Source organism: Pleurodeles waltl, chromosome 1_1, assembly GCF_031143425.1.
Source record: "Pleurodeles waltl isolate 20211129_DDA chromosome 1_1, aPleWal1.hap1.20221129, whole genome shotgun sequence".
NCBI lineage: Eukaryota > Metazoa > Chordata > Amphibia > Caudata > Salamandridae > Pleurodeles > Pleurodeles waltl.
Genome location: NC_090436.1, coordinates 614,259,080 through 614,272,402, shown reverse-complemented (window position 1 = coordinate 614,272,402; position 13,323 = coordinate 614,259,080). Strand labels below are relative to the sequence as shown.

General features: G+C 46.9%; 1 protein-coding gene across 2 annotated transcripts in view; it reads left to right on the top strand.

Moving 5' to 3' along the window:
- The window catches only part of TMEM232 (transmembrane protein 232), a 756,305-nt gene that overhangs the window by 163,664 nt on the left and 579,318 nt on the right, over positions 1-13,323 (top strand). For both annotated transcript variants that reach the window (XM_069226429.1, XM_069226419.1), the window contains exon 7: positions 154-317. In XM_069226429.1, coding sequence (XP_069082530.1) covers positions 154-317 — 164 coding nt within the window. The remainder of the gene's footprint in view (positions 1-153; positions 318-13,323) is intronic.

The window sequence follows — 13,323 nt, the reverse complement described above, 5'->3', positions numbered from 1 at the left end:
GCACATTTTAATGTTCTACTCTATTACACCGCTAGAGGTCACTGTAATCATTCTTATTTGTATATAGAATCAGAATCTTTAGGCATACACAGAATGGAAAGTAGTACGTCTATAAGTAATGAGAAATATATTTTGGGTGTCTTTTTATTGTAGCAATTCCAGCATGTGAAGAAACGTATCAGCCATACCCCAATGTCCTTTCAGCCTTACATCTGATGCTTAAGGCTGGGGAAATGGTATGTGGTGCTTTGGTGACGAGGAATTCACATATAGAAAATAAGGAATGCACATTAATGGAGGGAAGCTCTATTGGCAAGGTAGGTGTTTTTGTTATGTCGAACCTGAACCAACGATTGAAGCTGCAATTATGCCTCTATACACAAAATGGAAATGACATTAAAATGATCTTTTGCACCCAAGCACAAACATTTGTGATACACACAATGTATGACGCATTGCCATAAAGATGAATTGGCATGTAACTGTTAATTATCTAAATAAATGATACTAAACCAAATGTTGACTAGTGTTATATTTTACTTTTGATAATTTGTATTGCACTACTTAATGCCTAGTACAAGTGACTTAGCACAAAATGATGCCCTCCACAGAATGTGGTTAGAGGAAGCTGGGACCCTGAGACTCATATGTTACAGCCTTGGACTGAATGCGGTAGGTTAGCAAGGATGCCATGGACCCTGTGCAAGCAAGGGACATACCCCTCTTGGTTTCTGTTGGGTAGTAAAATACAACAATTAGCGGGTCCCTCGGGGCTTTGGTCCCAATTACTCTGCACCTGCTACGTTGCTGGTTGAATGGGACAAGCCTATGTGGCGATCCTGAATGACTGACCTAAGATGGTGGAGTTGAAGGCAGAAGTGCTGTAAAGTAGAGTGGCATACAGTAGAGTGGCATAGAGTGCTCTAAAGTGGGGTAGAGTGAAGTGGTGTAGAGTAGACTGACAGATCAGAGTGCCGTGGAGTAGAGTGGCATACAATGAAGTGGGGTAGGCTAGAGTGGGGTACATAAGAGTGGTGTAGACTGAAGAGGGGTACAGTGAAGCAAGGTAGAGCTCAGTGGTGTAGAGGAGAGTGGCTTAGATTAGTATGGCATAGACTGAAGTGGGGTAGAGTAGTATGGCATAGAGTGAAGTGGGGTAGAGTGAAGTGAACTGGAGTCAAGTGGGGTACAATAGAGTGAAGTGGGGTAGAGTGGAGTCCAGTGGCAAACAGTGCAGTGGTGTAGAGTACAGTGGTACAGAGCAGACTACTGTGGCATAAAGTGCCGTTGCATACAGTAGAGTGGTGCAGAGTACAATAGACTGGCCTAGAGAAAAGTGGGGTAGAGTGAAGTGGTTGTAGAGTGAAGTGAGGTAAATTGGTGGGATAGAGTAGAGTGGCAGAGAGTGGACTGGAGTAGAGTAGAGCGGTGTAGCATGAAGTGGGTTACAGTGAATTGGGGTAGATTGAAGTGAGGTAGAGTTAAGTGGGGTGGAGTAGAGTGGCATATAGTAGAGTGCCTTATAGTATAGTAGCGTAGAGTGCAGTTGCTCAGAATACTGTGGTGCACAGTAGAGTGCAGTGGCGGAGAATGCAGTGGAGCAGAGTGACGTGGGATAGAGTAGAGTGGCATACAGCACAATGGCATAGACTGCAGTGGTGGAGAGTAGTGTGCAATGGCAGAGAGTGAACATACATTGAGTGGAGTACAGTACAGTAGAGCAGAGTGCAGTAGAATGGAGTGAAGTACAGTGTTGTGGAATGGCGTACAGTAGAGTGACAGAGTACAGTGGTGTAGAATTAAGTGTGGTTGGTTAAAGTAGGTTAGAATGAAGTGGCGTAGAGTAAAGTGGCATTGGGTAGAGTTGGGTACAATAGAGTGAAAGTGGCATTGAGTAGAGTTGGGTACAATAGAATGATGTAAAATTAAGTGGGGTACAATGAAGTGCGGTACAGTAAAGTGAAGCGAGTTGATTGAAGTGGGGAAGAATGAACTGGCGTAGATTACAGTGGTGTTGAGTAGGTTTGTGTACAATAGAGTGGCATAGAGTGAAGTTAGGTACTATGAAGTGGGGTACAGTGAAGTATGGTACATTAGAGTGCATTGGGTGGTATAGAATAGGGTGGCGTACAGCGAAGTGGCGTAGAGTAGAGTGACAGAATACATTGGTGTAGAGTGGGGTAACGTGTCATACAGTGAAATAGGGTGTGCAGTGGAGTTGTCGCGTGGGCTCTCATTATCCTAAATGAGACTACTGGATTCCTAGGTAGCAGGATCGTTCACAGTGTGGGGGACTGAGTCTGACCCACTTGGAAGGACCTCTGTCACCCTAAATCCGGTTTCCAAGGGGAAGGGATGATTGGGCAGCCGAGCGCATGACATCTTTGGAACCTCTCAGGGAAATCGTGGTCACTCAGATCCAAACCAACTAATAGGGCAGAGTGGAGTTGTATAGAGAGTAGTGGCAAAGAGTGGTATGGTGTGTTGTAGAGTGGAGTGGCATAAAGTAGAGTGACATGCCATAAAGTTGCATTCTGTACAGTATCTTACAGAGTGAAGTAGCATAGAATGGAGTGGCTTAGGTTGGAGTGGTATAGAGTGAAATAGCATAGAGTGGATTTCCGTTGAGTGACATATCGTAGAGTGTCGAACCATACAGTGTTGTGAAATACAGTGTTGGTGGTGTTCATGTCATAGTGCACAGTGGAGAGGCGTAGAGTGGAGTGGTGTAGAGTGGGGTGGCATAGAGTTGAATGAGATAGAGTGCTATAGGGTGGAATAGAGGTTCACAGAGTAGCATACAGTGTAGTAGAGTGTTGCAGAATGGAGGAGCATACAGTGTCGTAGAGTGGAGTAGAGTGGCATAGAGTGGCTTAGAGTGGAGTCGTATGTTGTACAGTGGAGTGGGTTGTAGTAGTGTGGAGTGGTGTGTCGTCGAATGGAGTGGCATGTAATAGAGTGGAGTGGCATGTCATAGAATGGAGTGAGATGGAGTTCTGTAGAGTGGAGTGCCCTATCCTAGAGTGGAGTGGTGTGTTATAGAGTGGAGTATAGTGGCATGTTATAGACTGATGTTTAAACAGACATAGCTGGAAAATGGCTGACCAGTTGTAGATGAAATTTTGCAGAAATATAGATTATGTGGTGTAAAGGGTCCTTTCTGATGGATACAACTACCTGTGGATTCCTCACCTAATGAATACTCCCATGGCGCCAGCATTCAACGGAAATCTTCTTCCTAGCTTCTGCACGTCGACGAGGACGTCACATTAGCCCACGTGACGCCGTCTGACGTCATACAGGCAATAAGAGGTCCTCGCCGACGTGCCGACATCAGTTCCCTTTTTTCCGTGCATTCGAAATGGTTATCTTCGAGGGAGCTACTGTTACTTTTATAGTTACAGTGTATTTTCTGCTGCGTGGATTTTCTCTGCGGTAATAATGTCTCAGAGGAAGTCGGGTTTCAAGCCCTGTCGAGAGTGTGGCGCTAAGATGTCCATTACTGATCCTCACTCCGACTGTCTATGGTGTTTAAGCTCCGACCACGACGTCGCAACTTGTGATTTATGTCAGCGCATGAATCCGAAGGCCCTGAAAGAACGTGAGGCTAAACTATTCATGGCGAAGTCGAAGAGAAAGGAGAAGAAACATCATAAGAAGTCTTCTTCGCCAAGGTCTCATCGGCGTCATTGAGACTCCCGGCGCCGTAGGGATTCACGGCGTCATTCCAGCAAGGAGTCTCGTTCGAGGTCGCCTTCGGCTCGGCGTCGGAAGACTTGGGAGGTCAGTCCCACGGTCACGCCACATCCATCGACGCCGTTGCCCTCTCCGACGTCACCGACTTCGTCTGGACAGGCGTCTGTGGTTGAGGTGATGCAGCCTCTTGTGATGTCTCCGGCGTCGCGGACGTCGAGGCTGGCGTCGGGGTCGCCTTTGATCCAGGCACCCCAGTATCCAGCTTTTCCCGCCCCTGGAGCCGATAATACCGCATTTCTGAATGCGATGTATACCATCTTTCAACAGATGGCTCCAGGAGGTGCTCCGGCTGGTCCTTCGGGGCCCTTGGCCTTTTCATTGGGTGATCCTGCGCCTCTACGGCTGGCACCCTTTATGCCCTTCCTCCCTTTAGGGAATGTGGGCTCGGCGCCGGTGTCGGCGCCTGTGGCCGCTCCGGTGGCTCCAGAGGTTTTGGCCCCCGGAGGTTTCCATCCCGTAGACGTCAGGATTTCGTCCTGTGACTCCGGCGGGTCCATCGGAGACTCCAAGATTTCTTCGTCCAGCTCCTTCCTCGGCGCCGAAGCTGCCTGTGGCGCCGGACGCGGCGTCGGATGGTTCTGGAGATCGGCACCGATCTTCGACTTCGGCGGAGGCCATGTCAACTCCGCGTATCGAGGAAAGACTACATTCGAGGAGGCGTGCTCTCCGTCTTTTGGAAGAGCAGGAATACCAACGAGTCTTGGAGGAAGGAGAGATTGAGGACTCGGGTGATGGACTGCATGGTCTGGATACAGCCAGTGAGCTGGATACTTCCCCTGAGTGGGACCTTTCATCTCCAGGGGAATATATGGAGGAGGCTGCTACCTTTCACGCTGTGGTGAGGAAGGCGGCTAACTTTCTGGACCTGCCTTTGCCGGTGGCAGAGGCGAAGCAGAATTTACTGACTGAGGTACTGCATCCGGCCTCTGCTGCAGCGGAGCCTCTCTTGCCATTTAATGAGGCTTTGCTTGATCCGGTGTTAGAGGTGTGGAAGAAGCCAGTATCTTCCTCGGCTGTTCATAGGGCTGTGGCCAGGAGATATCGAGCTGCACCATCTGACCCTGGCTTTCTGTCTAGACACCCTACGCCGGAGAGCTTGGTGGTGCAAGCCTCCTGTTCCTCTAGGTCAGCGCCTGGATCTTTCCCGACGGTACCAGGAGACAGAGACTCTAAAAAGCTGGATGCACAATCCAAGAAGATATTTTCCTCTTGTAGTTTGGCGTTGAAGGCCACCAACGCGACTTGTATTCTGGGGAGATACATCCATGCTCTCATGGACGATATTTCATCTTCATTTACGGAGTTTCCCCAGGGACTCTTGAATGTTGTCTCGGATGCCCAGGCTGCCGCAACCCAGGTTATCCAGTCTGGGCTGGACACGACCGACTCGGTGGCTAGGGCAATGGGCACGGCTGTGGTGGCAAGGAGGCAGGCCTGGCACCGTAACTCAGGGTTTTCTGCGGACGTGCAGTCGACTCTGTTGGACCTCCCGTTTGATGGGGACAAACTGTTTGGAGCCAAAGCAGATTCGGCCTTGGAGAGATTTAAAGAAAGCAGGGCCACAGCCAAATCATTAGGGCTGCAAGCCCCTTCTTCTTCTGCCTCCTCCAGATTTTTCAGGAGGTTTCGTGGATTTGGGCGTGGCTCTTCCTCCTCTTCCTTTCGGGGGAGATTCCAGCAACCCACCTCTTCCCTCCCCTATAGATCATTTAGAGGGAGGGGTAGGGCCCGCACCAGAGGAGTCTCTCAGCAGCACTCTGCCTCTTCCTCGTCCTCTGGAGGGGTGCAGCAGGGAAAGCAGCCTTAGGCTTCCACCATTTCCCACTCACTCCTCTCCTGTAGGGGGGAGGTTACGGCATTTTCTCCACAAGTGGGAGACTATTACATCGGACACTTGGGTTATCAGTATTGTGGGAAAAGGCTACACCCTTCCCTTTCGGGAGTTTCCGCCCCCCATCCCGCCCCGCCCATCTTATTGTTCAGAAGAACACCTCCTGTTGTTAGAACAGGAGGTTCAAGTCCTCCTTTCAAAGGGCGTTAGTCCCAGAGCAGGAAAGGGGTCAAGGTTGTTACTCAAGGTACTTCCTGATTCCCAAGAAGGATGGTTGGTTGAGACCAATCCTGGATCTGAGGATCTTGAATTGGTTCCTCAAACAGGAAAAGTTCAAGATGCTGACCCTAGCTCAGGTGCTTTTGGCGTTGAACAAAGAAGATTGGATGGTGTCTGTCGACTTGCAGGATGCTTATTTTCATATCCCGATACTCAAGTCGCACAGGAAGTATCTCCGGTTTGTGGTAGGGTCGCAGCACTATCAGTTTGCGGTCCTCCCGTTTGGTCTTACTTCAGCACCTCGAGTCTTCACGAAGGTGATGTCAGTGGTTGCGGCAGAGCTCAGAAGGAAGGGGATAGCAGTATTCCCTTACTTGGACGACTGGTTGATCAAAGCCAAGTCTCCGGAGCTTGTGTCGCATCATCTGCAGTCAACAACCCTGTTGTTGTTCGACCTAGGCTTTTCGGTGAACGTGCCCAAATCTTACCTGGAGCCCTCCCAGCGCCTCCTGTTCATAGGGGCAGTACTGGATACAACATTGAATCGAGCCTTTCCTCCGCCTCAGCGGATTCAAGATATTCAGGAGTTGGTTCCAATGTTTCGAAATGGAGCAGTAGTTCCAGTCCTCAAGGTCCTTCGTCTGCTCGGTCTGTTTGCCTCCTGCATACTGTTGGTCACACATGCTCGCTGGCATATGAGGGCTCTTCAGTGGTGCCTCCGAAGGCAGTGGTCTCAACACAAAGGAGATCTAGAAGTTGCTGTCAAGATCTCCGGAGATGCTGCTGTGGACTTGAAGTGGTGGATTGCGGGCAACAATCTTTCACAAGGAAAGCCGTTCGCGCAGTCACCACCAGTGACCACAGTCATAACGGATGCTTCCACTCTAGGGTGGGGAGCTCATCTGGGGGATCTGGAGATCAAAGGGCTTTGGTCTCCAGAGGAACAGATTTTTCATATCAATCTGTTGGAGTTGCGGGCTGTACTTCTGGCTCTCAAGGCCTTCCTCCCTTCCCTTCGTGGTCAGTCGGTACAGGTCCTGACGGACAATACTACCGCGATGTGGTACATAAACAAACAGGGAGGAGTAGGGTCGTACCTTCTCTGCAGAGAAGCTCTTCGACTATGGTCCTGGGCAAAGGACCATCAGATTTGCTTGGTAGCAAATCATCTGGCCGGGGTCTTGAATGTACGTGAGGACAGTCTCAGTCGCCATTTCTCGGCCGACCACGAGTGGCGTCTCCATCCAGATCAAGTCCGTTTAATCTTCCAGATGTGGGGGTTTCCTCGGATAGATTTGTTTGCCACTCTGGAGAACGCGCATTGTCCGTTATTCTGCAGCCTCCAGTATCCGATGCAGGGAGTGTTGGGGGACGCGTTTCCGATAACCTGGTGCGGCCAGTTCCTTTACGCGTTTCCCCCCATACCCTTGATTCCTCGGGTGTTGAGGAAGATTTGCCAAGACCGGGCCCAAGTCATCTTAATAGCTCCGGATTGGCCAAGGAGGGTGTGGTACTCCGACCTTCTCCAACTCTCACTGTGCCCTCCGCTCCGTCTCCCTCTCAGGGCAGACCTCCTCTCGCAGTCGCAGGGGCAGGTTTTACACCCCAACCTCCAGAGTCTGCACCTACATGCCTGGAGATTGAGCGGGGCAACCTGAGTTCCTTCTCTCCTCCGCCTTATGTAGTGGATGTTAGATTAGCGGCCAGGCGACACTCCACTAAATCTATCTACGCTAATAGGTGGGCTAAATTTGTTATGTTGTGTGGAGAGAGACAGATTGATCCCTTACATGCTCATCTGTCAGATGTTTTGTCTTTTGCTCTGTCTCTAGCGCAGAAAGGTTGTGCAGTGGCTACCATTAAAGGTTATTTGTCTGCCTTGTCAGCCTTCATTTGTCTTCCAGACCAACCATCGTTATTTAAATCCCCTATTGTTCTCAGATTCTTGAAAGGTCTTCTAAATAAATATCCTCCAAAACCATTCGTTATGCCTCAATGGGATTTGTCCTTGGTCCTGACTTTCCTTATGGGGTCCCGTTTTGAACCTATGCATTCTTGCCCCTTAAGGTATTTAGTTATTAAGACAGTCTTCTTGATGGCTATAACATCTGCAAGGAGAGTGAGTGAGTTGCAGGCCTTATCTGTAAAACCCCCTTATACAAACTTTTATGGGGATAAGGTGGTGTTGAGGACCAAGGCTGCTTTCCTCCCGAAGGTTGTTTCACCCTTCCATTTGGCCCAGACAATTACTTTGTCCACGTTCTATCCTCCGCCTCATCCTTCAAAGGAGGAAGAGAGACTACATCGATTGGACCCAAAGAGGGCGTTAAGCTTCTACATTGATAGAACGAAGGACTTCAGGCTAGAGGATCAGCTGTTCATCGGATATGTGGGCAAGAGGAGAGGAAAGGCAGTCCACAAGAGAACACTCTCCAGGTGGGTTGTTCTTTGCATTAAAATCTGTTACTCTTTACCAAAGAAGGATCCTCCTGATGGCATTAGAGCTCATTCCACCAGAGCTAAGTCGGCCACTTCGGCCTTGGCCAGAGGTGTTCCTGTGGTCGACATCTGCAAGGCCGCAACTTGGTCGTCCCTTCACACTTTTGCGAAGCATTACTGTTTGGACTCTGAGGTCAGAAGGGACGGCCATTTTGCACGGTCAGTGCTGCAGGATTTCTTGGTTTGACCATTTAGGCACCCACCACCGGGCGTGGTACTGCTTTGGGACTCTATTCATTAGGTGAGGAATCCACAGGTAGTTGTATCCATCAGAAGAACGAGTTACTTACCTTCGGTAACGACTTTTCTGGTGGATACATTAGCTACCTGTGGATTCCTCACGGTATCACCCGCCTCCCCGTTGCCTTTTTGGTCTTACCAAGTAATCCTTGAGTGCGCTCCTAATGGTCTTCAAGACTGCAATAGATTTTGTATATATGGATATTTGTATATATATATATATATATATATATATATATATATATATATATATATATATATATATATATATCTTTGTGTATATACATAATTAGTATATATTTGTTTGTTTAAAAAAGAGAGTTATATTAAATCTATAGCCATTTTATTGCAATGTTGTGTGATTTACAATGTTATGGGATGTTGCCTTGCTCTTTCTTTGCATTGGGTTATTGTTCTCATGCACGTAAAAAATGTTGGTACTGACGTCGGCACGTCGGCGAGGACCTCTTATTGCCTGTATGACATCAGACGGCGTCGCGTGGGCTAATGTGACGTCCTCGTCGACGTGCAGAAGCTAGGAAGAAGATTTCCGTCGAATGCTGGCGCCATGGGAGTATTCATTAGGTGAGGAATCCACAGGTAGCTAATGTATCCACCAGAAAAGTCGTTACCGAAGGTAAGTAACTCGTTCTTTTGGTAGTAGCTCTAAATTTGTTCAGTAGTTTTAATGTTATAGAGCCTGATTCACAAAGCTAAACCTACATTTTTTGTGTACGTTTCGGCACATAAAAACTTGGGATATTTATACCTTTTTAGGTGCTGTGATTCTAAACTCTAAACATACTACTAATAAAGCACCTTTGTGAACAGCAATCAATTGTAAACTTGACAAAAGAGTGAAGTTCATTGTTGTGAATCATGCCCATAAGGCACAAAACAAGCTTAGTGATATATCATGGCGCGGTATACCGCAGTAATTTTGTGATGTACCTCAGCACATATTGTTGGCAGCCATGTTGTTTAAGCCACATTTAGGGCCTGGTTTAGAGTTTGGTGGACGAGTTACTCCGTCACAAATGTGACGGATATCCTGTCCACCGTATTACGATCTCCATAGGCTATAATGAGATTGTAATATGGCAGACGGGATATCCATCATGTTTGTGACGGAGTAACCCCTTCCACCAACTCTAAATCAGGCCCATAGTCTGAGTTCTGTGTTTTAGTTTACATATATATTTTTAAGTGGCTAGGAAGGGGTATGTCAGTTCATATAGGTTTCTAAAGGTAGATAAAATTAGTTTTAGTGTGTGTGTGTGTGTGTGTAAGTGTGTGTGTGAGCACATGTGTGTGTGTGTGTTGAATAAAAGCTTAAAAAAGGAGTTATGGTTGTGGATCAAACCTGACAAACAACTGAAATTTGTCAGGTATGACGTTATGATTACCAACAAACACAACACATGACGTACTCCACTCAACTTGATCGCAAAACACTAATAAATACCAAGTCAAATCAGCATTTGGATGGGACGCCCCAAATCGGTATTTGGCTGCCAACCCAGGTTGTGAATCCGTAACATGTTACCAATTCATGATTTGAGTTTCCTACACAATAAAAAATATTTTTGCTGTCATAGATTTGAAGAATCGGGCCGTTTCGGAATGCACAAAGGCTTCATACATCTGCTCATATGTTCCTTAATTATAATAACACATTTACAAAGTTACACACACAAATATTATAGATATAAGCAAAAGAGATTTCTTTATATTACATTCAAATAAGCATTCAAAAAAATAGTCAAATTATAAAAGTAAGACAGAATCTAAAAAAAGTTGTCAGTTACTTTTGTGGGCACACACTGCCAGCAGATACTGTATGTGACATTATACTGAGTTTCACCACAACTTAAAATAACAAACAAATACCACATTAAAGGCCTTCTCTTACAGAATATAAAAAGTGTTTGTTTGAAGAGACCCTTCTAATTTTCCTAAGGTGTATATTTATGGAATCTTTTTTGTTGCCAGGGCCATAAATTGCACTGTACATTTAAGTATTACCTGCATTAATCGACCCAGACATAGTACTGTTAACTCTTCGCAAGACTCCATCAAAACTTCTCCTACAATCTCCCATAAATATTGAATACATAAGTGTGCTATACATGGGCAAATTGTGATAATGTGTTTAATTTAGGTCCTCATTCACAAACTGCACTTTGTAATACGTTCAATAGTACTACAATAGTACTACAACAAAACTTACTACAAAGTATTATTCACAAACTGCACTTTTGAAGGAAGTCACTACCTCCATTATTTTTTACAGGAGGATGATTGTGATGCCTGTCAGCCTTAAGGCGGTCTCCCCAAAGCCTTTTGCCTTCACTGCTTCTATTGTTGCTGGTCTAGTTTTGCGGGCCTTAGGGCTCTGCACACTTTACTACTGCTAACCAGTGCTAAGGAGCATGTGCTTGCTCCTTAAATTATGGTGCAATTGGCCTACGACCAATTTGCATATTTAATTTACTTGTTAGTCCCTAGTAAAGGGCTACTACTTTTACTTAGGACCTATAGGACCTGTAAATTAAATGCTACTAGTGGGTCTGTAGCATTGATTGTGCCACCCGCTTAAATAGTTGTTGAACCTGGCCCTTTCTGCAAGGTCATCCCCAGACTTTTTGCCTTTTTCCTCCACTTATTGGTCAATTCGTTTTTGTTGGCTTTAGGATTCTGTGCACTTTACCACTGCTAACCAATGCTCAAGTGCAAATGCTCTGTACTCTAAAACATTGTGATATTGGCTTATCCACAATTCACATATTTAATTTACTTGTAATTCCTCAGTAAAGAGCACCAGATGTGCCCAGGGCCTGTAAATTAATTGCTACTGGTGGACCTACAACACTGATTGTGCTGTAGTAGCCCTATAAACATGTCTCAGACCTGCCACTGCAGAGCCTGTGCTTGCAAGATGGAAATTTGGAGTTTGGTATCTCTGGGCTCACAATTAAAAATCACAACTTCTGGTGAAGTTGGATTTTAAATTGTAAGTCTGAAACACCACATTTAGAAAGTTGGCATTTTCTTACTTTAACCATATTGTGTCTCTACCTGTCTCTGAATACACGTCTGGGGTAGATGACAGCTGAGCTTTATGAATTCTCCCTAGACAGTCACAAACAAAGGGAGCTTGGGTATTACATTTGCTTCCTGATTGCCCAACACCAGGCTGATGGGTCTCCCTGGGTTGGACAGGAAGGAGGCGCTGACACCTACCACAGAATAGGGCTGGGCCTCTCCTCACATAAAGGGCTGCATACCCCCCTGTTTGGTGTCTGGGGCCAGGAAAGGATGGGAAGGGACCTTGTGATCTTCAAAGGCCTCTTTGAAGTCTTCCCCCACTTAAAAGACACCTTTGGGTATAAGCAATGGACCCTAAACCCCACCAGGCTAGTTCAATTTTGGGTCCTGAGAAGAGCCTGGCAAGAAGAAGAGCTGCCATGCCAGGAGCGATTGCCATTTAGCTAACTGTTCTGCTGTGTTGGCCTGCTGCCTAATGTTTGTTGTGCCATCAGGAGGGACTGTCACCTTGCAACTTGCTCTGCTGTTCTGCCTGCTGCCTCTTGCAGTGAGAATTACTGAGCCTACTCTACAACCTCTTAATCTAAATTAGCTTCATGGGCTTGTTGGCTTGCCCCTTGTTTTGAAATCTCAGGGCCATCAAAGATTTCGCCTACGCACAGCTGCCATAGGACTCTGTCACTTGTGAGTCTGACAGCAGCATTCTGACTAAGAGCCATAATTGCCAGCTCCTTCCTGCACCAAGATCAGCACGTTGAGTGCTTTGTACTTCCCCAAGATCAGTGCATGTTAGGCGCTCTGTAGACCACCAGCACATGTTGAGTGGTCACATTCTTCCCAGGGCAGCGAGTGTCTCAGTGCTTTGTGGTTCCCCCAACACCATGCTCTCTGTGCATGTTAGGCGCTCTGTAGTCCACCAGCGCATGTTGAGTGGTCACATCCTTCCCAGGGAAGCGAGTGTCTCAGTGCTTAGTGGTTCCCCCAACACCATGCTCTCTGAGGGTAGAGAGGTGGCTCAGCGGCGAGGAAAGCCCCAGCCTCATAAAGTCCCTGTCGTTGCCCAGCAACGTGGACAACTCCGCCGATGTCGGTCATGGGTGGGACTGAGCTGCCCGAGGGAAATTGCTGCAGCTGTGACTGTCAGAGACCAACTCACCCCACCCATTGCCACACTGCATCTTTGTCTGGGAGCTGCAGTGACCAGGGCCCTGGGGCCATCTCTCCTGCTGCTCCTAAAATCAGGTAATGCACCTTTGAGCTGAGCCTCATACTCGCAACTGAGTTTGAGGTCCTTTGAGCTGAGCTGTGTGCTTGCGGCTGAGTCTTGTCTAATCCTTCAGTCCTGAGGGACCCATGGAGCACTTCTTCTAAGCACCGCACCTAAACCACTGTTTCACAAAACCAATCATAAGGGTCCCTGCACCTTCTGCACTCCTGAACTGGGTTTGTGTTACTTTGCCATATGCTATCACCAGTGTGGAATAATCGTGAGAGCTGTTGTAGCACTGGACGTACTGCATATTTTTAAATGTTCATATTATGACTTGTGTATATTGATTTTTTGTTGTTTTGGTCTTGTTTTATTCAGATAAATATTGACTATTTTTATAAATCAGTGTAGAGTCTTTTTGTGGTGTTTTCACTGAGTTACTGCATGTGTGTGTACAAATATGTTACACATTGCCTCTTATGTTTAGCCTGACTGCCCTGAGCCAAGCTACCAGAGGGTG